This window comes from Lithobates pipiens, unplaced genomic scaffold (assembly GCF_037356315.1).
Source record: "Lithobates pipiens isolate NorthernLeopardFrog02 unplaced genomic scaffold, aLitPip1_a1.2 Scaffold_13, whole genome shotgun sequence".
Taxonomy (NCBI): domain Eukaryota; kingdom Metazoa; phylum Chordata; class Amphibia; order Anura; family Ranidae; genus Lithobates; species Lithobates pipiens.
In genome coordinates, this window is record NW_027507718.1 from 145,013,116 (window position 1) to 145,038,639 (window position 25,524).

Below are 25,524 nucleotides of genomic sequence, written 5' to 3' on the forward strand. Positions count from 1 at the left end.
TACAAGCAATAAGCCGGCATTGGTGCTCAGACAGTGGAACCTCAGAGACTTGCTGATCTTGGTGGCTGATATTATATATGGCCAGGAGCATCAACCGGTATTTAATTACCACATAAACCCACCTTTGAGGACACAGTGCTATCTCAAGGTAGCTGGACTTGGCTTATTTTACATACAGACTGCATCAGGGATTACCGTTATGGACTATGCAAATTAGTCTCTCTTTGACCGGTATTACTAGCATGATATCCTGCTATCATCCAATGTCTCTTACAGACTCCACAGTCTAGCCAAAGGTTAATCAGCTGCTACATACCCTGGTAGTGTGAGCAATTGTGCATGGCAGGCTGGACCTGGAAGACGAGATAGGAGATGATCTGTGAGACTAGACAGATTGTGTGTGGTAGGTATTAGAGGACAAACTAGATGCATGTGGCTCACCGATATATATGTGGCCCCTAGTCCTGACAAACTATTTGACAGTTTGGGGGACCCTTCTGCTTTATGTTCATGGTCTCTGAAGAGACTGTGAGCTTAGAAGCAGAAGGCAATGCAGATGACGTGAGACTTTTCGAGTTGGCCAGCTGCAAGTGGTTCATGGCTGCCGTAAGCATTACTTCTGTGGCAGTGAAAGCGTTAAAGTATAAAACGTTAATGTACTGTGTTAGCAAAGAATAAATACACAGGTTGAGATGACAAAGTGTTGTGAAAGCTGTCTAAAGCTGGCCATACATGCATTTCTTTTGTTTAGGCTAAAAGATGAACAAAAGACATTTAATAGATTCCTCCACTTATTTTAAATCATGCGGATGAACAAATCTGCCACTGCAGCTATTGTTTTCTGAAAGCTGCCACCACCTGCTTTCAGAATGCCCGAACAATACCTGCATCTAAATGGATACAGGTGCTGTTTGGCTGCCAATTTTCAGTCTGGTTCTTTTGACTTTCAGTCGAAGGATGTAAAATCGAGTGCTGCCGACAGTCGCATACTAATTATTAGGAACCAACCAAAATTATCTGTTTGGCAAGCTTACTCCACTTTGGTGGAGACAAAAAATCCTCTGGATGATCAGTGCACATTGCCAAGAATTTAAAAAACCTTGTTGCAGAGTCCTATCTGATTTTTATTTATTTTTTGCTCTGAGAAAAAGCTGTTTTTTTTTGTTTTTTGCAGACTTAATTCTATAATTCTATATATCTATGTACTGCTAGGCCTCATGCACACTGGGGCTTTTGTAAACACACAGAATGCCTACAATTTAACCTGTAGCCTAGTTCAGACATCTGTAAAAATTAGTGAGCCGGGGGCATGGCCGAGAGCGGCACATGAGAGGATGTGCATCACGGAGCTCCCGCACTGATCCTCCAACGATCCTCTTCCCAGCGGATAAAAACACCCGTAATCGAGGCAAATCCTGCACAGGAAACCCCCTGAGGTGCCCGGTAACGATGAAAAGCCATACAGGGGCCACACAAACCTGTAAACATGCAGAGGCCGGAACGACGGATTTCCAACATGGCGCCGCGGCTCTCCTATCACAGCGTGCACGCGTCACAGAGAAGCTAAAGGACACGGGTAAGCCCCCAAAGACTCATAAAGGGACAGGGAACGAACCCCCAAAGGACATGGTCTATTATGCCCAGAAGATGGCAGGTCAGGCAGCCCAGAGGAGTAAGGAAGACATGCTTACTACCCCTGATGTGTTCCACTCCCAGCAGGAGGATGGGACTGATACACAGGCCCAGGCAGCGTCCCCTAGTCAGAGCCTGCCAGATATGGAGGATGAGGGTGAGGAAGTTGAACAACCTTCCCTAGCAGACATTCTACGTGCAGTACATAAATGCACAGCGTCAGTACACAACCTGCAGGAGCATTTTGTTGGCCCGAAGGAGGAACTGGGGTTCATAAGACATGACTTACAAAAAACAAGGCCGCACACTACCGGCGGCTGAAGGCCGCATCAGTGATTTAGAAGATAAGATCACGGCACTCCTAGGAGACACGCAGTTGACAGCCAGGATTGCCAGAGCGAACAAACTCAAATCAGACGATATTGAAAACCATTTGAGACGGAACAATATACGTATAGTGTGACTCCCAGAGAAGACAGAGGGCAGGTACCCCATGGAATTTGTTGAACAATGGCTCCTAGAGGTATTTGGGAAAGAAGTATCCACCCCGCTGTGTGCACAGAGTGCCGCCCAGACCTCTGCCACCACGACAGCCGCCACGCACCATGATAGCCAGGCTACTAATTTACAAAGATAAAGAAATAGTGCTAAGCCAGGCAAGAGAAAGATATAATATTAAATTCAACGGGGCCCACGTTTTATTTTATCCTGACTACTCAGCAGAGATACAGAACCGCAGAGCTAGATTTACAGATGTAAAGAAAAGATTGCAAAGGCTCAGAGCAACATACGCTATAACATACGCTATAACATGCTATTTCCATCGTTGGATGCAGGCCATCAGACAAGGAAGAGGCGCAGCAGAAGGGGATTGATCCGGCACCCTAAAGATTCATTCAGTATGCTAAGAGGAAATGTAAAATGTTTAGCTGGGCTACCTACTGATATTCCAGAAGCGATGAGAGCAAGTGAAGTTACTTTAAAACAGTTCAGTGACTTTTTAATTTCTACTACTCACAAATTTGATCCAAGTGGTTCTTGAAGTTACGGGTTGAGTTATGGGCAACCCACAGTTTTTTGTACACACCTTTACCCAGCTTTACATTATATACAGATTCCTCCACTGCCTTCTTGTCGGTAGGGTAGAGGGCCTTTTCTCAACACTTTGGGGGTTTTACTCCCCACGCAACAAAAGGGACAGGATGACAGTTTGCTTCACAACTTTAAAAGTTATCTTTATGTTAAGCTATGAAAGCAGCTTCAGCTCAAGCAGGAACTGGCAAGCAGGCAGGAGGGACTGTGACAGATGCGGTTACATCTTCCATGCCAACAAAAATCACTCCACGTGGGACTCAGGTACCCTGTTTTTGTTACACTTGGCGCACCACAACTATGTACACCCTACTGCGCCCAGGGTACACATGATGTTGCATCCTACATTCCTGTCAGGGCTGGCTTAGCCCTTCCTTCCCTGGGCTGGCTGCTCAGCTGTCGGCTAATTGCCAGCTCTCATCTCTCTCCAGAATTACCAGCTGTTCCTGATCCTGCTCATCTGACCTGCCTACTTAAAGCTGTCCAGCTCACTTCATCTCTGCCTTCGCCTTGGTCACATCACATGAAACCATCTCCTGCGGTTCCGTTTCAAGACTGGCTTGCTGACATCCCTTCTGGCTCCTTATCCTGCTTGCTGTTGCTCCACTTGGATCCCTGACTTCTGGCCTGGCTGATTACCCGATCTGGTTATTGAACTCTGGACTGGCTGACTACATGATCCGGTTACCGGACCCTGACTATGCTTTCACTATGCTTACTCTATTTACCTTTTTATTTTATATTAATAAACAAGTGAGATTTAATTGTACTTCTGTCTCGGTCTGGTTCATGGTTTCTGACAATTCCCTATGAGAACATTTACAAATGTGCACAGTGTCGTTGCTTTCATGGAACATTAGGGGAGTTCAGAATCCTCTGAAACGCACCATGGTTACCACCATTATTAAGAAATACTCTCTTGCTATATATGCCTTGCAAGAGACCCACTTGGTGCCAGAGACGGTCTCATGCCTGGGATTCTCCTGGATGGGCTGGGCATACCATTCCACGCACACCTCTTATTCCAGGGGCGTGAGTGTATTGGTGCATCACACTATAGATTTTCACATGATAGATAAATTGATAGATGAAGAGGGGTGATATGTGATATTGTTGTGTAAAATCCACAAATTGCAATGTATAATTGCTGCTATATATGTGCCACCTCCTTTTACCACAGAGGTACTGAGGGCACTGTTGACTTATCAATTGGGACACCTAGATGTCCCCTTTATAATTGTGGGGGACCTAAACTGCTACATGGATCCAGTCCTGGATAAACACCCACCTCTCGTGACTTCCCGCACAAGAACTCGAACGACACTGTGGAAATTTGCGGAGGAGTTTGGGTGAATCCGTGGCACAGTTGTAACCCACTACATAAACAGTTCTCATGCTTTTCAAAAACTCACCTTTCCTTGTCAAGGATTGATTTGTGCCTCTGCACTCCCCAAGCGGTATACTTACTGGATGATATCAGATACCTGGTGAGGGGGGTGTCAGACCATTCTCCTCTATTGGTCTCCCTGGTTGCCAGGCGGGCAGTTGACTTGCCGAGGGCACCATGGAAACTCAATGTGTTTTGGCTCAACCTACTTCCCTCACATGGAAGGGTGTTGGAGAAGATTTCTGAGTTCTGGAGACACCATGAGCATCATACAGATCTAAGGTTAACATGGGAGACATGCAAAGCGTTTCTCAGGAGAGTCCTAATCACTGAGGTCACAGGCATTAAATCCAAAACACACGGCATTAAGGAGCAGACGGAACAGTTGGAAAGCCAACTAGAGGCAGAATTTATAGCAGACCCCTCTGACGCAGCTAGGGAATCGTGGCTGGTTGCACAGGAGAGACAGCAGACAGAAAAAGATTTTTCAACAAACAGGCATTTTACGAGGAGGGCGAGCAGACTGGCCGCCTCCTGACAAAAATAGTTAAGACCTCCCAGACGTCTCCATCCATCAGGGTGTTACGCACCAAGGGAGGGAGACTGGTAAACACGCCTACTCATGTTATGAGGGAACTGGTGGGGTTCTACTCTGACTTGTATAGATCCAGGGCGACTTACTCAAACACAGACTTAAGGGATTACCTGCAGGGAATTGAACTGCCTGGACTGTGGGATTCTCAACGTTCGCTCCTAGACTCCCCGATTAAACTTGAGGAACTACAAGAGACTCTTAACCTCTTCCCGAATTCAAAAGCTCCGGGAGACGATGGTCTTCCCATGGAAATCTTCAAACAATATGGGGGGGTCATTTTGCCACGCTTGCTAAAAGTGCTTAACTATGCAAGGGAACTCCAAAGTTTGCCTGACTCCATGACCAGGGCTAATATAATGAATGCTTCTCCTGAAACCAGATAAGGACCCCCTGGACCCAGGATCATATAGACTGATATCGCTCTTGCAGAGTGATATTAAAATTCTGGCGAAGGTTCTGGCCCTGAGTCTCAACAGGGTCATAGCCTCCATTATCCATTCGGACCAGGCTGGATTCATGCCCCATAAAACCACTGCCATTAACCACTTAACAACCGCCCATTGCCGATTAACGGCTTCAGGGCGGTTGTTTAACTCTGAGAGGCCGTTAATTAACGGCCTCCCAGAATTCTGCTCTCGCGCGCCCCCTCTGCATTACTCTGCATTACTCTGCAATACCCTGCCATTACTCTGCATTACTCTGCAATGCCCTGCAACACTCTGCAACACTCTGCAACACCTTGCAACACTCTGCAACACCTTGCAACACTCTGCAACACCTTGCAACACTCTGCAACACTCCGCAACACTGCAACACTCCGCAATACCCTGCAATACCCTGCAATACTCTGCAACACTCTGCAATACTCTGCAACACCCTGCAACACCCTGCAACACCCTGCAACACTCTGCAACACTCTGCAACACCCTGCAACACTCCGCAACACTCCGCAACACTCCGCAACACTCTGCAACACTCTGCAACACTCTGCAACACCCTGCAACACTCTGCAATGCTCTGCAACACCCGCCAATACCCTGCAACACTCTGCAATGCTCTGCAACACCCGCCAATACCCTGCAATGCTCTGCAACGCAGTACTCTGCAACACCATACTCTGAGATACCCAGCCATAGTCGGTAATACCCTGCAATACCCAGCCATAGACATCCCCCCCCCCTCCCGCCGCCCTCCGCCCTCCGGTGCTTCTACCGAATCGCTAATACGATCAAAGCCAGAATCTTTTTTTTTTTTTCAGGCTTCCCAGCTTAGAGGTGAGATGCGGGGTCTTATTGACCCCACATCTCACTGTAAAGAGGACCTGTCATGCCATATTCCTATTACAAGGGATGTTTACATTCCTTGTAATAGGAATAAAAGTGATCAAAAAAATTATTTTTGGGGAAAAAAATGTCAAACTAAAATAAATAAAGTAAAATGAACAATAAAAAAAAATGTTTTTTTTTAAAGCGCCCCTGTCCCCATGTGCTCGCATGCAGAAGCGAACGCATACGTAAGTCCCGCCCACATATGAAAACGGTGTTCAAACCACACATGTGAGGTATCGCTGCGAACGTTAGAGCGAGAGCAATAATTCTAGCCCTAGACCTCCTCTGTAACTCAAAAAATATAACCAGTAAAAAAAATTTAAATCGTCGCCTATGGGGATTTTTAAGTAGCGACGTTTGGCGCCATTCCACGAGCGTGTGCAATTTTGAAGAGTGACATATTAGGTATCTATTTACTCAGTGTAACTTCATCTTTCACATTATGCAAAAATTGGGCTAACTTTACAGTGTTTTTTTTTTTTTTTTTAAGCACAAAACTGTTTTTTTTCCAAAAAAAAGCATTCGAAAAATTACTGCGCAAATACCGTGCGAGATAAAAAGTTGCAAAGACCACCATTGTATTCTCCAGGGTGTTTGCTAAAAAAACATATATAATGTTTTGGAGTTCTATGTAATTTCCTAGCAAATAAATGATGATTTTTACATGTAGGAGAGAAATGTCAGAATTGTCCTGGGTGCTCCAGAACACCTGATGGCGCTCCATGCATGTTGGGCCTCTGTATGTGGCCACACTGTGTAAAAGTCTCACACATGTGGTATCGCCATACTCGGGAGTAATAGCAGAATGTGTTTTGGGGTGTAATTTGTGGTATGCATATGCTGTGTGTGAGAAATAACCTGATAATATGACAATTTTGTGAAAAAAAAAAAAAAAGTAAAAAGAATCTTGATTTTGCAAAGAATTGTGGGAAAAAATGACAACTTCAAAAAATTCATCATGCCTCTTACTAAATACCTTGGAATGTCTTCTTTCCAAAAAGGGGTCATTTGGGGGGTATTTGTACTTTTCTGGCATGTTAGGGTCTCAAGAATTGAAATAGGCCGTCAGTACTTCAGGTGTGATCAATTTTCAGATATTGGCACCATAGCTTGTGGACTCTATAACTTTCACAAAGACCAAATAATATCCACCAATTTGTACTTATTTTTACCAAAGATATGTAGTGGTATAAATTTTGGCCAAAATTTATGAAGAAAAAAATACTAATCTGCTAAATTTTCTAACAGAAACAAAGAAAAATTCATTTTTTTACAGAATTTTCAGTATTTTTTCTTTTATTGCACAAAAAATAAAAAACCCAGCGGTGATTAAATACCACCAAAAGAAAGCTCTATTTGTGTGAAAAAAAGGACAAAAATTTCATATAGGTCCAGTGTTGCATGACTGAGTAATTGTCATTCAAAATGCGAGAGCACCGAAAGCTGAAAATTGGTCTGGTTATTAAGGGTGTTTAAGTGCCCAGTGGTCAAGTGGTTAATATCCGAAGACTCTACCTGAACATTCAGACACAAGCGGATAACATGGGGGACAGGGCTTTACTATCACTGGATGCCCATAAGGCATTTGACAGTGTCGAATGGGATTACCTATGGGGAAATTTGGCTTTGGCGAAGGGTTCCTGTCGTGGGTAAAGCTATTGTACTGCTCACCACGGGTGGCCATCAGAGAGGCGGGACATATTTCTGCTCCATTTACCCTGCACAGAGGCACCAGGCAAGGTTGCCCACTGTCACCCCTACTATTCGCCATCGCCATTGAGCCCTTGGCAGCCCTAATCAGAGCAAACCTGAGAGTGCGCGGTTTCCAATATGGAGAGATTCAGGAGAAGCTTATGCTATATACGCGGACGACACCATGCTGCTTCTGGGAGACACAACAGACTCCCTGGAGGAAGCTATGGCAACAATAGGGGAATTTGGAAACTACCCAGGGCTCATTATCAACTGGACCAAATCCTCACTACTGCTGCTGGATACAAATCCGCATAGCAGAGGACGGATGATACATAACATACCAATGTCCACCTGCCTTAAGTACCTGGGCATTCGGGTCACATCTGAACCACTAGACTTTATCTACCTTAACATGACCCCACTATTAATTAAAATTCGGGATAAAACTAAAAACTGGTCCTGCCTAAAGATGTCCCTGGTCGGAAGAGTCAATCTGATAAAAATGATTTTCATGCCCCAACTCCTATCTATACTGCACAACACAACAATGGTGATCCCATTAAAACTGTTTAGAATTATTCATTCCGTATTCAGAAGATTTATTTGGTTAGATAAACCCCCAAGGATAAAAATAGAACAACTACAAAAATCTAAGGAAGAGGGGGGCCTTGCCCTTCCTAATCCATGGGCCTACTACCTGGCAGCTCAGGTGCAACATATAGCCCGGGCTATGCCTGAGGAGACAGGGGGGAGGTGGGGAGTATACAATTCAAACCCATCAGGGCCCTGATGTGCTACGCATCTGGACAGGAAGATGTACCCACTGGTATGGAGGCCCTAGTATATGCAAAATCAAATAAACGATTCCCAACATACGTTCTAATGCAGAAGGTATGGAATAAACGTAGACAGCTGCAGGAGGTGGGGGGCTTCACCGAGTACAGTCCAATATGGGTAAATAGGTACTATGAGGAGCTACTGTTGTTGGATTGTAGTGCTCGTTGGAAGAGGTACGGGGTCACACACGACACATATTTTTACAGCGGTAAAACTGATTCCCTTCCCTGAGTTGAGGGAGAAATTTTGCCTCCCACAATCAATGCTCTTCTACTATTTGTAGCTGCAACATGCAGTGAAGGCACAGGTGGGGGGGCCCCCGTGGACTCTTTCACCGACCCCGATCTTTCGATACATGGTAGATGTGACACAGTTTCAGGGCTTTATCTCTAGAACTTACTCGATGATACTTAATATCTTAATGGGGGGATTCCCACAGATGGCATTGAGGAAGTGGGAGAGTAATTTGGGAACATTTGAGGACGAGCAGTGTGAGGAGGCACTCCAGGCAGTACAAGGTTGCTCAGTTAATGTGGCTCAGAGATTATCTCAACTGTATATTGTACTACGAGTACACTTTACGCCCGACAAACTGTTCAGAATGGGAGTAAGAACAGACTCCAACTGCCCCAGGTGCTTGAGAGAACATGGGGACTTAATACACCTGCTTTGGAGATGCCCAAAACTTCATTTATACTGGACAGGGGTATTGGCTACAATCAACAGTGCATACCAAACCACCATGCCTGCTCGGGATACTAGACAACATTCCCATGGAGGACAATACTAGACAGGCTGTAGCCAGGGACTTGCTCCAAGCTTGTAAGCTGATCCTCAGCGGTGGAAGGCGGTTGAGCCTCCAGGGTTGAAGGAGTGGATTGCCCAAATGGGGGATATTAGAAGGATGGAGAAGTATGTTTTTCAGCATAGAGGTAGACCGGGAAAGTTTGATGGACTCTGGGCACCATGGCTGGATACACCAGCCTTTCTCCGGTCGATCTTGTCATAGACAGGATGTTAAGGTAAAAGACGGGGGGCAAAAAATGAGAGGCACCCATCATAGACAAGTTTGAATATGAGGCACACAAAGGAAAACACAATGACCAATAACATCAAGACGTGTTAGATAGGCTGAATTGGTATTGGAGGCAGATAGAAATGTTCGAATATACCTCCTGCATGGTTAATTGTATTGTATGACAGATTTTTTTGCTTCAGATGTGAGCTGTACAAATTGTATATCTGTATTGTTACTTAATAAACATCTTTTAATTAAAAAAATTTATAATAATTTGTGAGTCAATCACACAATGAGCAAAAGGAGTCTCTAGGGGTATTCTGTATACCAACAGCATACAGAATGCTTCCAGGATTTTACTGAAAATTACATTGGCTGCAGATTAAAAGGGTACATTTTAATAACATTAAATTTCAATATGGTTTGTGTACCAATGGTACCTTTCACTCCCATGTCCACCAGTGCAGGAAGTGGAGGATGGAGAGGTTACATTTATTTTCCATGCCCACCAATGTGGGAGAGGAGAGGGGTAACTTTCGCTGTCACTGACCACCAATGCAGGGGTATTATTGCGTTCACTGACATCAGTGCTAGAGGTTATTTTTGGCTTTGGGAGTTATTTGTTGTGTTCACTGGCACCAATGTTTGGGGTTAATTTTGGGGTTATTGCACTCACTGACACCAATGCTGGGGATTATTTTCCTCCAGCCTCAGTGTGCATTGTGATTAGCTGCAATAAATGCAACAGTACGGAAATTTGTAGGTATTGAGGTGCAAAAATACTATGCTATCGTGCAGCCCGTTGGAATTTTGGGGGGCGGCACTTGAGGCTCTTTATAATTTTCAAGTTGACCACCAATGGTTTAAGATATACTTCTGGGACACATCTTATTTTATTGTTTCCCTTTTTAGCTCTCATTGCTATGTCCACCAAGGCAGGAAAGGGGGGGGGGGGATTTTGGGGGGTTAACGTTCTCTGCCATTACCGCTAATCTAAAGGGGGTGGTGGGTTAATGTCCACTGTCTCTGACCACTAATGCAGGGAGGTTCAATTTCACTGTAACTGACCACCAATGCAAGGGGAATGGAGGGGTTAGTCATATGCACACTAGTGCTCTGTGGTTAATACTGTGCCCAGTTAGACTAATGCTTATTATTGCAGTCACTGATCCTAATGCTGGAAGCTCTTATTGCGTACACTGACATCAATATTGGGGGATATTATTGACTTCACTGACACAATGTATGAAGTTGTTATTGCGTCCACTGACACCAATCTTGGGGGTTAATAAAATGCACCCTTTGACACCAACATTGGGGGTTATATTTGCATTCCACTGCCATCAATGCTGGGATTTGTTATTGCGTCCACTGACTTAAATGCTGGGGGTTGCTGTTGTGTCCGCAGATTGTTGTTTTATATGTTGACCTGTTAAATCAATTGCCTTTGTCATTTTAACAATCTGTGTCACATAAAAATAGTGGTTGCAATGTTTTCATTTTAAATTCTTTTTTTTTTCTGTTCTTTAATCCAGTATTCCTTGTGTAATGAGCCTCTGATTGAACTTTCTAACCCTGGGGCAAGTGGGTCTGTATTTTATGTCACAAGTGATGATGAATTCATTATCAAGACAGTTATGCACAAAGAGGCTGAATTCCTTCAGAAACTGCTTCCTGGATATTACATGGTATGACCTGTGTGTGAGGTTTTTTTTTTTTTTTGTTTTTTAACATGTCTTGTAAATCTGTCTCTAATCTGAATCTCTTTTATACATTTCTTATACATTTCTTTACTATACATTTATAACTAAAAGTAGCCTTCTGTTTTCTTCAACCTTTTACAGAACCTTAACCAAAACCCACGTACTCTCTTGCCCAAGTTCTATGGCTTGTACTGTGTTCAGTCTGGCGGGAAGAATATACGTGTTGCTGTGATGAACAATATCTTACCACGGGTAGTACATATGCATTTTAAGTATGACCTCAAGGGCTCTACCTATAAAAGACGTGCTTCCAAAAAAGAGAGAGAGAAAAAGTGTCCTACGTACAAAGACTTGGATTTCATGCAAGATGCACCTGAAGGATTGCTTCTGGATGCGGATACCTTTAGTGCATTGGTTAAGACCTTACAAAGAGACTGTCTGGTGAGATATTCTTCATGTAAACCCCTATTTATGGTTCATTAAAAAACCCTATTGAGGACACAGAATTTGACATAAAAGTTGCAAGCAAGTTAATGGCTTATATGCACATATTTATTTACTCCCTACCTTGTCCTTCACCATTTGTACTGCAAGGTTAAACAGATCAAATCTAATGTTTTTTTAATCAATAGAGTTGCATGCACTGCATTGTAGGATTTTCAGTAGTAGATATTGCAGTATTTGATTTTTTATTTTTTTTGCCATCTCAGTGAGTCCAATATTTGTCTAGAGGATTCAGAGTCCTCGCATCAACTTAACGCTCAGGATCTCTTACGTACCTTCACATCATTGAGGCATTTTTTTCATATTGTTATGCTTTGTTTAGCCTTCACATGTAATTACCTAATGCTAAACATATCACATCTGTTCTAATAACCACCCCTAAACCCTCCCCACCCCATCCTTCAACCCCCTAGCCCAGATGTCACTCACCTACCCCCTACCCCTTTACCCCACCCCCCCCTCCTACCCTGTAGACCACCTCTTAGAGCTAACTATTACCACATTTATACCTGCTTGGTGCTTATGCCCTTAACCCTTCTGCGGCACTCCATCTCATTTTAAATTCTTGCCAACTTTTCCATTTCTCAAGCGTGTGTTTATTACTCCTCTCCTCTACCCTATCCCCCAGACATTCCATCTTGTAGGTCTCCTCTACAACGTCCACCCACTCCCAAATTGAGGGCGCCTCTGCTTCCTGCCATTTTTTTGGGATTCGTTTTTTCCCTGCATTTAATAAGTGTGGGGTTAAGGACTCCCTATACTGTTTTACTCCGCCCCCTATACCATGAAACAGGACTACCCAAGGGTCCATAGTCACCACAGATTTAGTTATCTCTTTAATATAAGATAGAATCTTATTCCAATAAATCTTAATCTTCGGGCAGCCCCACCAAAGGTGTGCCATCGTGCCTCTCTCCCTGCATCCGCGCCAACATTCCCCAGACACATCGGGTTGGAATTTCCTATTCTTATCTGGGGTATAGTACCATCTCGTCAGACATTTATAGCTCATCTCTGCAGTTTTTGAGTCCACTGCAGAGCTATGGACCAATTTAAATATTTTTCCTAGTGTTGCGTTATCTTTTTGTGAACCTAATTCCCTCTCCCATCTTTTTATGAATGGGGGCACTCCCGGCTCCCCCATCGACAGTAACAACTTATACCACCTTGAGACGACCCCCTTAGAGTTTTTTGCTATACATAGTTGTTCCAGTGGAGTCAATTCTTCCGCCGCTCGAATCGGCTGCGGTAGTTTTTTTTACAAAGTGGGAGAGCTGAGACTATCTCCATTCATCAATCACCATTAAACCTATTTTTTGTTTTATTTCGTGCAAAGGTATTATAGCCCCATCCCTAGTTACATCTTTGAGCTGTGCTTCCTCCTTCACCCAGTTGCCTCCTATCTCTTTACAACCTGACAGAAAGTATTCATTATCTTTTAGTGCTATAAGAGGTGAGTTGTATTTCACATTAATCTGCCTATAGACCTTATCCCAAATTCGAAAAGTGTTACGTGTTATATTATTTCCTATCAGAGGCACTAGCCTCTTATGTGGGTGATTCCATATTTGTTTTCCTAATTGTGCTCCACAACTTTCGTGTTCAAGATTTACCCACCGCTTATCCTTATTCTCCCTTTTGGTCCATTCGCTTACCCTAGACAAAACCACTGCATTATAATAGGTTTGGATATCTGGTATCGCCAACCCGCCTCTATTTTTTGGTAGTCGCAGACTAGCAAAAGCAAGTCTTGGTTTTTATACTTCCATATAAATTTCATTAGCACCGAATTTAATTTCCCCAGATAGACATTAGAAAGGGCTATCGGTAGCATCTGGAACCTGTACAAAATCTTTGGGAATATAGTCATCTTCACCGTGTTTATACGCCCTAACCACGATAGTTGTCTATTACTGCATCTCTTACACCCCGCCTGGATCTCATTCAATAGCGGTATGTAATTAATGCGGTACAGTTTTTTCTCGGATTTTGCCAATTTTATTCCCAAATATTTAAGTTCCTTCCGCCACGGGAAACTCCATTTCTTCTGGAATGTCTGCACCTCACCTTTGTTAATATTAATATTCAAAATTTCTGATTTGATTTATTTTAAAATTGGATACCTCCCCATACTGTTCCAGCACCTTTATTAGATTTGGCATGCATATCATAGGGTTGCTAATGTAAAATAATATATCATCCGTGAAAGCCAGAGAGCTTATGTTCTTCTTTCCCGATTTTTACGCCCGATATGTCTGGACTATCTCGAATCGATGCAAGGAGGGTTTCCAGCGATAATATGAACAAGAGGGGTGACAGTGGACACCCCTGTCTTGTACCCCTCTTCAATTCAAATCGTGTAGAGTCTTGTCCATTAACTTTTACCCATGCCATGGGCTGATTGTACAGGACTCTCACCTTTTGCAGCATTTTCGGGCCTATTCCCATCTCCTCCATCGTCAGGAACATGAACCCCCAGTCTACTCTGTCAAAGGCTTTTTGCGCATCCGTTGACAAAAGCAGACTGGGGGTCCCCCCCGTCGCATCTGCTGGAGTAAGAGAAGTGTTCTCCGACCATTGTATCTCCCTTCCCGTCCAGGTATAAAGCCAACCTGATCTGGGTGGACTAATTTCTCCATCATGTCCCTCATCCGTTCTGCTAAGATCTTTACGTATAACTTTGTATCCGTATTAAGCAACGAGATTGGCCTGTAGCTAGTACATTGTGTTGGGTCTTTACCCTCTTTCAGGATTAACGTAATAGTGGCCAACAGACCTTCGCTAGTCATATTATACGCCTCACCCAACCCATTCATATATTGACGTATTTTTGGCGTGAGGATTTCTCTAAATGTTTTATAGTAAAATGTTGTGAATCCATCAGGTCCCGGGGATTTTCCCGGGGCTGATTTTATCAGTGCTCTATTTATTTCTTCTGTCGATATTGGGCTCTCAAGTATCTCTCTGTCTAAGGTACTTATTTTTGGTAATCTCACTTTTTTTAGGAAGGCCATGATTTTGTTTTTTTTATCTAGTACCTTGTCTTGTGTTACCTGGCATCCATCTGAGTAAATCTCCTCATAGCATTTCCCAAAAGTTTCCGTGATTTCTTTTGTTGAAAATACCATACTGCCATTTTTGTTTAACACTTTTCCGATAAAGTTTCTTTTTTTTTTTTTTTGTAGCATCCTAGCGAGATATTTACTTGGCTTATCTCCCCATAAATAGCGTTCACGCGCCATATTACCAAAAATCCTCTTAGTTTCTTGCTCAAGCAAACCCTTCAGTTCTTCTCGGGTGTTTACTATTTTTTTATATAGCTTTTCCCTATAATTCTGCCCTCTTTTGTGCTCCAGTTCCAGTTTATGTATCTCTTCCGTTAATATTTTAAACTTCTCGGCCCGCGTTTTTTTTTTTTGACCCTAACGAAATCAATATACCTCTGATATAGGCTTTATGTGCCTCCCATAATATATGGCCTGCTATTTCTGATGTATCGTTTATTGCAAAGTAATCTTCAATTTCTCTACCAATCATTGCCCTGTCCTCTTCATCGCATAGCAGATCTTCGTTGATCCGCCATGTCGGGGGGGTTATCTCCCTCCCTGAAATATTCATTCTTAGCTTTACAGGGGCATGGTCCGAGAGGGTGATGGCTTCTATACCGGCTTCTACCACATAGTCTAACAGACCGTGGTCTATGAACACGTAATCAATGCGGGAATATGTTGCATGGACCGACGAGTAGAACGAGTAGTCTCGGCACTTTGGGTTCATGACTCTCCATACATCCACCAATTGGCTGGAGTGTAGTTTTTGCAGAATGTTTTTTAGCTTGTCATTTCTCATCCTCTGTGCCCCTGACGTACTGTCCACTCCCGGATTTAAGCAAAAATTGATATCTCCTAGCATGATTACGTATCCCTTCTTAAATTCACTTAATTTGATTAGTATCTTCTTCAGAAAACCAATAGGGTCACTATTGGGGGCGTAGATGTTGACCAATGTACATTCCATCCCCTCAAGTGTTCCCTTCAGGAACAAATACCTCCCTTCTGCATCATACATTCTATCCACTAGATTAAACTGAATTTTTTTCGAAAACCCTATAGCGGCCCTTCTACTTCTTGTAGATATTGTATCACTGTAATACCAAATGGGAAAATTCTTTGAGTATAATCTAATATTTGATGCCAGGGAGATATGTGTCTCCTGAAGTGCAACCACATCTGCCTCGTACCGTTTTAACTCCGCCAAGATCTTATATCTCTTTGTCGGGGTGTTCAGTCCCTTCACATTATATGACAAGAAATTTGTGCCGCTCGTTTTACCATTTTGTTTTCTATTAACCTGGCACATCTCTACCCATACCCAGGTACTTTGCTAAATTTTTCGGGTGGTCTACTTTTCCTACCTTCCCCCACCTCACCCACCCCTCCTCCGCCCCCCTATTTTTCCACCCCCCCCCTTTTCCCCTCTCCCCCAAATTCCCACCCCCCCCATCTCCCACCTCCCGGCAGCCATATCTCGGCCCTTGTTTGGCATATGGTTGTATAAGCCCATACCATATCCCAAACGATTTGTTTAGAGGGCCTGAGCCTCCTCCCACCTCTCCTGTTTGGAGAGAATGGGAGGGATACATAACCTGCATCCCCCATGATCTTTCCACCTCCCCCCCTGCCGCCTTCCCCCTTCCCCTCCACCAACATTCCCCCGCTGCCTAGTTCTAACTAGCTAGGGGATCCCCCCTAGTTGCAATAGACCCAGCTCTTCTCCCCTCCAACCTGGGAGCTCCGGAACCCTCAGGTCTAGTCTATTACAAAAATCAGTCAATTCTTCCGGGAACCTCAACTTCACTGTTTGACCATCTTTGAACCCCATTAGACATGCCGGGAAGCCCCACCTATATTTCACATTTCGAGCACCCATCTCCGCCAACAGCGGTTTTAGGAGCCGCCTTCTTGCTAAAGTCACGGATGATAGATCAGAGAAAATTTGTAGGTCCCGACCCATGTACTGTAAGGGAGACCTCCCTTTTAACTTCCTCCAGAGTGTTGTTTTATCTTCAAAAAAGGTAAATCTTACTATAATGTCTCTGGGTCTTTCTATGTCTGAATATCTAATTTTGCCTATCCTGTGGATCCTGTCGATTTTTAGGGGACCTCCCATCTCATCTCCCCAATACGGGGCGACTATATTTTCAAACTTTCTCCTCAGATCTTCTCCTTTTTCCTCCGGAACTGATTGAATCCGTAGGTTTTTCATTCTGCTTCGATTCTCTTGGTCTTCCAACTTGTACATGATCTCCCTCTGAACTCGTTGTATTGTTTCTACTTGTTCCTTAACTTTACTTATTTCTTGGGATTGTTGATCTATACGGTTCTCCGTGCTCTCTACTCTCTCTAGTAGACTCCCAAGATCCTCTCGGAGTCCCAGGATATCGGCTTTAATAGCGTTTTCAAGTTTCAGCAACATCTCCAGCATTTCTGCTTTTGTAGGGGGGAGATCTACTATCCTTGACTCCTCAGCTTTACTGTAGTCCATATCGCAATCTATCGCTATATCATCTCTCGAGTAATGGGCAGTTCACTCTTTGTATTTTCCTGATCCTTTCCTCTGATCTTGCACGTGCTGCTGTTTCTTGCCTGTTTCTGGGTTTTTTGGGCTTACACCTTGAGTCAAATATTGTTGAATAGTGGTGTCTAGTCCTTTCTCCTTTGAAGTCCGCGATGACGCGTTTTTAGAGGCTTTATTAGCTGACTTACTCATGATGTCCTCCTCAAGTTACTTTGCTGTTATCTCCCTCCTTCCGTCCCTTCCTCCCTCTCACCCCCTCTTCCTTATACTTGTCCCTTCCCATTCTACTTGTCTCCTCTTCTCACCTTCTGGGTTTCCACTTGTTGGTCCTATTGTATTACTATTGAACTTACAGTGATCCTGGGTTCACCTATCCCGCATCTAACGAGTCTCTATTACAAGTAAGTGGTACGTTTAGAGGAGAAGTCTCGCCTAGGTGTGGGAGGGTGGGTCAAATCCTGTTTGACCCCTATACACCGTATGCGTCTCTTATTAGGATGTCTATCCGGGTAGAAGGAGCCCCTGTAGGCTTATACTCTATCAACTATGCAACCTCTGCTCGCGAGTTCTCCGTCAAATGTATGTCACGGGTCAGAACCTGTAGGACAGTGATGTTTTCTCTGTCTGTTTCCCGGCGTGACGCCCTATTCACTGCCGGTTCCCCGCACAAAAGATATATAGTCTACTTTAGAGCTAGATGTTGGGAATAAGAAGAGAAGAAAAAAAAAAAGGGAAAAACAGAGATTTCTTTTTTACAAAGTCCGCCTGCGGTTCGGTTCAACCCTGGTGGTGTGGCACGTGGGCCTGCATCACATATCCAGTCTCCGCACACACTTATTTAAAAGTTGTCACGCAGAGTCCTCTAAATCATTTCAGTCAAACCAATGCAGGGTAACCATTATCAGGATTGTCTACTTGAGCATCTCACCACTTGTTGCCAATAACACCCAGCGACTACTCAGCCAGTATTGTAGCTCAAAACAGTGTACCATTTGCCCCCTATAGAGGTGTCCTTTCAAGACTGCACTACCTCTGCAAGATCAGACGTTTCAACACTATAGTCTGGATACACAGCAATCTCATTTGAGCAGACAGTCTATTACATTCAACCACATCACTATACCGTCCTGTTGTCCGCACTGGGGTCTGGCTGACCTCGGATCTCGTGTGAGCTCAATGGGGATCGCGTCCGGTCCGGTCACGCTGTCGGCAGAAGGGGGATGCACAGGTAGAGGGCCGGGGGTCTGCCAGGTGCTGACACACGCTGCCGCTTAATCCATCCCCGGGTGTTGCGGGGATGCAGATCCGTTCAGCACCACGCTGTAGCCAGGGGGGGGGCACATCTACCCTGATCGGAGCCACGACCTCCATCCCCTGCCTCTCGCCCGCCACTGTAAGCGCCGGCTAGCCCCTCCCCTCAAACGGACGCTACGTCCTTGCGTCCTGCATCCCGCGGGAATATGTGCAGTATTTGATTTGTATACAATGAGTACCTCGACTGTGCCCCATAGTGTATTGGAGCTGAATTTATATGAAAAAGAAGTATTTGCAGGCAATTGGTAATCCTCAACATGAATGTTATTATTTCAGAAGTTTTATATCTTTAGGGATAAACCAGTTTATGAAGTGGCAAAATAAGTGGTTAACATGGATTTCAGGGGTTGCACTGTTCATCAGTGTTGGTCATCTTACTTTAAAAAAGTAATTAGTTAAGTTACAAATTACATCTCCCAAAAAGTAATTGCGTTAGTAACTTTGTTACTACATTGGAAAAGTAGTTACTCAGCAAAGTAACTGTGACAGGGGTGGCAGTGGTGGTACTTGAGGGGGTGGCAGCGGTGGTACTTGGGGGGGGGGGGGGCGGTGGTGGTGTACTGGGGGGGTGGCAGTGGTGGTGGTGTACTGGGGGGTGGTAGTGGTGGTGGTGTACAGTACTTGGGGGGGTGTCAGGCAGCGGTGGTACTTGGGGGTGGCAGTGGTGGTGGTGCCATCCTCTCCCACCACCACCTCTGCCTCTTACTGATTCCTTCCCCCACCACCACTGATCTCATTCCTACCGTATCCCCCCCATGACCTCTGTTGTAGAAGTGATGATGGGTGGGTAGGGATGGGTTCATTAAGAAGCAGAAGTGGTGGAGGACTTGGGATGGATTTATTGCACTGCAATTCGAATCGTTAGACAGTCACTTGAATGCCTCCAGGGATGCCTTTCCTCAGGGGGAGAGAGAGAGACCCTCCACTTCACTCGATTGGTGTCAGCTGACTTCATTTTTCAGTGTCCGCCCCACCTCCCTACATTCTCTCTCTCTGGATAGGCGGGGCGGGAAGGGGTGGTCCAGACAGTCTCTCTGAGTCTCAGCCTCTTCTCAGCTCAGCGGGTGAAAGCCCCCTCCCCGCGGTAGAACGAATGGCCAGGCAGCGCGGCCATGGCGAGCCTCCCGAGCGGTAAATGTAATTGCGGTAACGCCGCCCGAGTAAAGCCGCGTACACACGGGCGGACTGCCTGGCTTACTTAGTCCACCGAAACACATTTCAGCGGACAGTCCGCTCATGTGTGGGCTTCAGCGGACTTTTTCAGCGTGCAGTCTGGCGGATTAAGTATTTCGGAATATCCGTAATACTGTCCGTCGGACTCGCATTTCGGCGGACAATCCGCCCGTGTGTGTGCCAGTCCGCCGTACTTTTGAAATGAGCGGACTTTTCTCGCCCGGAGAAAAGTCCGCTCATTTCGAGCGGGTATCCAGGTAGGCGGGGCCCGCGAAGGAGACGGCGCTGGCCCCGCCGCCTGGTATGAACTTAAAGGGGAACCCCAACGCCGAAAAAAAGCGGCGTGGGGGTCCCCCCTAAGTCCACAACAGACCCTTGTCCGAGCACGCTACCCGGCCGGCCAGGAAAGGGGGGCGAGCGAGCGCCCCCCCCCTCCTGAGCCGTACCAGGCCGCGTGCCCTCAACATGGGGGGGTGCCTTGGGGAAGGGGGGGCGCGCGGCCCCCCACCCCAAAGCACCTTGTCCCCATGTTGATGAGGACAAGGGCCTCTTCCCGACAACCCTGGCCGTTGGATGTCGGGGGCTGCGGGGGGCTTATCGGAATCCGGGTGTCCCCTTTAATAAGGGGGCCCCCGGATACCGGCCCCCCACCCTATGTGAATGAGTATGGGGTACAATGTACCCCTACCCATTCACCTGTAAAATAAAAGTACCAAAAAAAACACAACACACGAGATAAAATACTTTATTGCACAGCTCCGGGGGTCTTCCGTCTTCGGGGGTCTTCTCGCCGGACTCCTCCGCTATCTTCTTGTAGCTCTTTTGCTAGAGGAGGAGTCCGGCTTTCTTCCTCGCCGCCGGCCTCTTCTCCCGACTTGGGGGGTCTTGTCCCCCTCTTCGGTTCTTCTGCCGGGCCACCGCGCCTTCTTATAGCTCTTTTACAGGCGGTGGCCCGGTCTTCTGTCGCCGCCGCCGCCGCCTTCCGTTCTTCTTCTTCTTCTTCTTCTCCAGGAGATGTTGCCTCGACGATCTCTCCGGCCGGAATGCCAGGGACGCACTGCGCGGCCACTTATATAGGGACAATGGGGCGGTGTCACATGGCTTTATGTCACATGGGTTGGTGTCACATGGTGACCCCGCCCCTTACGATGTCATAGTCCCCATGTGACATCAACCCATGTGACTAACCCATGTGACATAAAGCCATGTAACACCGCCCCATTGTCCCTATATAAGTGGCCGCGCAGTGCGTCCCTGGCATTCCGGCCGGAGAGATCGTCGAGGCAACATCTCCTGGAGAAGAAGAAGAACGGAAGTCGGCGGCGGCGGCGACAGAAGACCGGGCCACCGCCTGTAAAAGAGCTATAAGAAGGCGCGGTGGCCCGGCAGAAGAACCGAAGAGGGGGACAAGACCCCCGAAGTCGGGAGAAGAGGCCGGACTCCTCCGCTAGCAAAAGAGCTACAAGAAGATAGCGGAGGAGTCCGGCGAGAAGACCCCCGAAGACGGAAGACCCCCGGAGCTGTGCAATAAAGTATTTTATCTCGTGTGTTGTGTTTTTTTTGGTACTTTTATTTTACAGGTGAATGGGTAGGGGTACATTGTACCCCATACTCATTCACATAGGGTGGGGGGCCGGTATCCGGGGGCCCCCTTATTAAAGGGAACTCCTGGATTCCGATAAGCCCCCCCTTCCCCAAGGCACCCCCCTTGTTGAGGGCACGCGGCCTGGTACGGCTAAGGAGGGGGGGGGGGGGCGCTCGCTCGCCCCCCTTTCCTGGGCGGCCGGGTAGCGTGCTCGGACAAGGGTCTGTTGTGGACTTGGGGGGGACCCCCACACCGATTTTTTTCGGCGTTGGGGTTCCCCTTTAAGTCCATACCAGGCGGCGGGGTCAGCGACGTCTCCTTCGCGGGCCCCGCCTACCTGGAGACGCGCTCGAAATGAGCGGACTTTCCTCCGCGTGTGTGGGCGAGTCTGTTCATTTCAAAAGTAGGGCGGATAGTATGGCGGACTTAGTACGCCGTATTAGTCCGCTCATAAAGTGGTGTGTGTGGTCAAGTCCGTTCATTCGAAAGTATGACGGACTGTCCGTCGGATTGTCTGACGGACTAAGTTGGCCAGACAGTCCGCCCCGTGTGTACGCGGCTTAAGGGGAACTGAGTTACCATGAGGGGAAGAGTAATCAGTTAGATCAGTGTTTCTCAACTCCAGTCCTCAAGGCGCCCAAACAGGTCATGTTTTCAGGATTTCCCTCAGATAAAACGGCTGTGGTAATTACTAAGGCAGTGAAACTGATCAAATCACCTGTGCAAAATAATGGAAAGCCTCAAAACATGAACTGTTTGGGCGCCTTGAGGACTGGAGTTGAGAAACACTGAGTTAGATTACTCACCCTCTAAAGTAACTGCGTTAAGTAACTCAGTTTATTTTAACGGAGTTACTTACATCACTGCTCTTCATACATCACTTGCTAATGGGTGGCAATTGTGAATAATGAATATTTTGGCATTTGATTACCTTTAACTCTACCTTTCATAAATTGAATACTTTTACGATACAGAGATGTGAATTCCTGGTTTATGGTTTAATGATGTTGAACTGTGCGTCCCAGCTTTGTCAGCGCAACTTGATATTTTAAACAGGGGTTAGTTTGCAGTACAAGCACTTAATATTTCACCTCAGAAACCCTGTTTTCTTGTTATGTGCACAGTACATATTTATAATTTTATGAAATGAAATGAAAGCTGAGACACTCTTATTTTTACATAGCGATTCTTTTATTGAGACCATTACTGCAGGAGTATGCCCAGGGGCAGACTGATAACACTCAGGGTCCCCGGACCAACTAAAGCAAGGGCACCTGTCAGGCCCGCCCCAACATTTTACACAAATGAATAAAAGCACATGCAATACAGTGTTTTAAGTCAAATATATATATCTCACAAAAGTGAGTACACCCCTCACATTTTTGTAAATATTTTATTATATCTCTTCATGTGGCAACATGAAGAAATGTACAGCTTGTATAACTGTGTAAATTTGCTGTCCCATTAAAATAACTCAACACACAGCCATTAATGTCTAAACCACTGGCAGCAAGAGTGAGTAAACCCCTAAGTGAAAATGTCCCAATTGGGCCCAAAGTGTCAATATTTTGTGTGGCCACCATTATTTTCCAGCACTGCCTTAACTCTTAGGAATGGAGTTCACCACGGAGCTGGTGGATGTTAGAGACTTTGAACTCCTCCCCCTTCCATTTGAAGATGCCCCACAGATGCTAAATAGGATTTAGGTCTGGAGACATGCTTGGCCAGTCCATCACCTTTACCCCCAGCTTCTTTAGCAAGGCAGTGGTCATTTTGGAGGTGTGTTTGGGGTCGTTATCATGTTGGAATACTGTCTTGTGGCCCAGTCTCCAAAGGGAGGGGATCATGCTCTGCTTCAGTATGTCACAGTACATGTTGGCATTCATAGTTCCCTCAATGAACTGTAGCTCCCCAGTGCCAGCAGCACTTATGCAGCCCCAGACCATGACACTCCCACGACTATGCTTGACTGTAGGCAAGACACACTTGTCTTTGTACTCCTCACCTGGTTGCCGTCACACACGCTGGACACCATCTGAACCAAATAAGTTTATCTTGGTCTCATTAGACCACAGGACTTCGTGCCAGTAATCCATGTCCTTGGTCTGCTTCTCTTCAGCAAACTGTTTGCGGGCTTTCTCGTGCATAATCTTTAGAAGAGGCTTCCTTCTGGGACGACACCCATGCAGACCAATTTGATGCAGTGTGTGGTGTTTGGTCTAAGCACATACAGGCTGACCCCCATCCCTTCAACCTCTGTAGCAATGCTGGCAGCACTCTTATTTCCCAAAGGCAACCTCTGGATATGACGCTGAGCACGTACACTCAACCTCTTTGTTCGACCATGGTGAGGCCTGTCCTGAGTGGAACCTGTCCTGTTAAACCGCTGTATGGTCTTGGCCACCATCCTGCAGCTCAGTTTCAGGGTCTTGGCAATCTTCCTATAGCCTAGGCCAGAGGCGTAGCTTGAAACTTGAGGGCCCCGATGCAAAAGTTGACCTGGGCCCCCCCCACCACCACCCACCGCTTCCACCGTGCGTGCAAATACACCCACCGCACGCCAAGATACTCAATGTGTCTTAAGAGTTTTGAGTCCCCAAAGTTTCTCCTTACATCAGAGGACAGGGATCACCGATTACATTCTCTGTCAGGGGGGAGATCACTCTGCCTGACAGGTGACTTCGGCCTCTGACATGATGTCATTCAGAACCTGGGACAGGAAGGTAAAGTGGTGTCAGGGCTGAGAAACTGAAGTACGTGGCAAACTTTGTAGCAGCAGATCCTGGTGCGGCTATGGTGTGGTATGTGGAGAATGTAGGGCAGGAGGAGTTGAGTGTACTGGGGGAGGGGAGAGGTGAGATCATGAGATCAGAAGGGGACGCTGTGTACTGGGAGGGGGGAGGGCTCTGTTTACTAGAAGTGGAGAGGCTCTGTTCTGTGGGTGGGCTGTGACCTGGGTTTGGGAGTACAGGGAGTCTGGGGGTCTAGGGGTGGTTAGAGCTCTGTAGTGGGGGGAAGCTAGGGGATGGGGAAGCTCTGTGTACTGGGGGGAGAATGGGGGTGGGGCTTGTAGTGAGGAAAGGGAGAGGGTCAGTGTTGAGGGAGGAGCATTGTACTTGGAGGATGGGCTCTGTGTACTGGGGGGAGGGAGCTCTGTGTAATGGGGGGACATGGGGGCGAGGGAAGCTCAGTACTTGGGGGGAAAATGAGTGGCAGTTGTGCGGGGGTTGCGGCTTGCACCGGATACCACAGTTCTAAGGTTGCCAATGCAGATCAAGTCTAATGTTACACACAGTCTGATTACTCAGTGGTGCCAGCAACTCACAGGGCACTAGCGCTAAACCACTCCACTCCTCCTGCCCACCCCATAGAAAAGCATTCTTAGTGACACTGCAACTACTGTTGCTTAGCTATTTAGCAAGGAGGAGCGGAGTGATTTAGCGCTAGTGTGATGTGAGGTCACACTCCTCCTGCAGAGGTCCTGCCCGCATAGCATCATGCTACTCTACACATTCTCTAGCAGAGAGTACAGCACGTCAGCCACAGCACAGATTTCAGGGGGAAAACCTCCTTGAAACTGTAAGACCTACTATATATTAAACCTTAGTCCTGAGTTTTAAAATGGGGGAAACAGGCAGAAATTTGAATGCAGAAGAGACGTGCTTTGGCTCTTCTACATTAAAGTTACTTACTTGCGGCTGTTCCGAGGACAAAGGAATTGATGATGTCTCTTTCTGGACCAGCTGCTAGGGGAGACTGGAGGTCATCTGAGATTGAGGCCTGATCAAATCATGGAAGAGAGAGAGGAGTCTAGTAATGGCACCGATTAGGCGCACACTGTAGGAGTGTCTGGTGATGTCTCCAGCTCCCTCTAATGGATAATCATCAAGTCCCCCAGCCCCCTGACTCCCTTGTTCCCCTGCCTCACAGGACCCAGCGAGACCCCCCCCCCCCCCCCGCCCTGTGGAAGACTGTCTCGGAGTGCTGCCTCTGGGACTATTGCTCTGGAGATTGTGAAAAGCTGTTTCTCCGCCTGCTGTGTCGCAGTTACTGGGTTATCTCCTGCCTCTCCACCTCCCCACTC

General features: G+C 46.2%; 1 protein-coding gene across 5 annotated transcripts in view; it reads left to right on the plus strand.

Annotated features, from left to right (window-relative positions):
• PIP5K1C (phosphatidylinositol-4-phosphate 5-kinase type 1 gamma) overlaps nt 1-25,524 on the plus strand; it is a 561,428-nt gene that overhangs the window by 224,066 nt on the left and 311,838 nt on the right. For all 5 annotated transcript variants that reach the window (XR_013272204.1, XM_077475680.1, XM_077475681.1 and 2 more), the window contains 2 exons: nt 11,120-11,272; nt 11,429-11,728. Coding sequence is in view for 4 of the 5 variants with exons in the window: in XM_077475680.1 (XP_077331806.1) it covers nt 11,120-11,272; nt 11,429-11,728 (453 nt within the window). In the remaining variant the exon portion in view is untranslated. The remainder of the gene's footprint in view (nt 1-11,119; nt 11,273-11,428; nt 11,729-25,524) is intronic.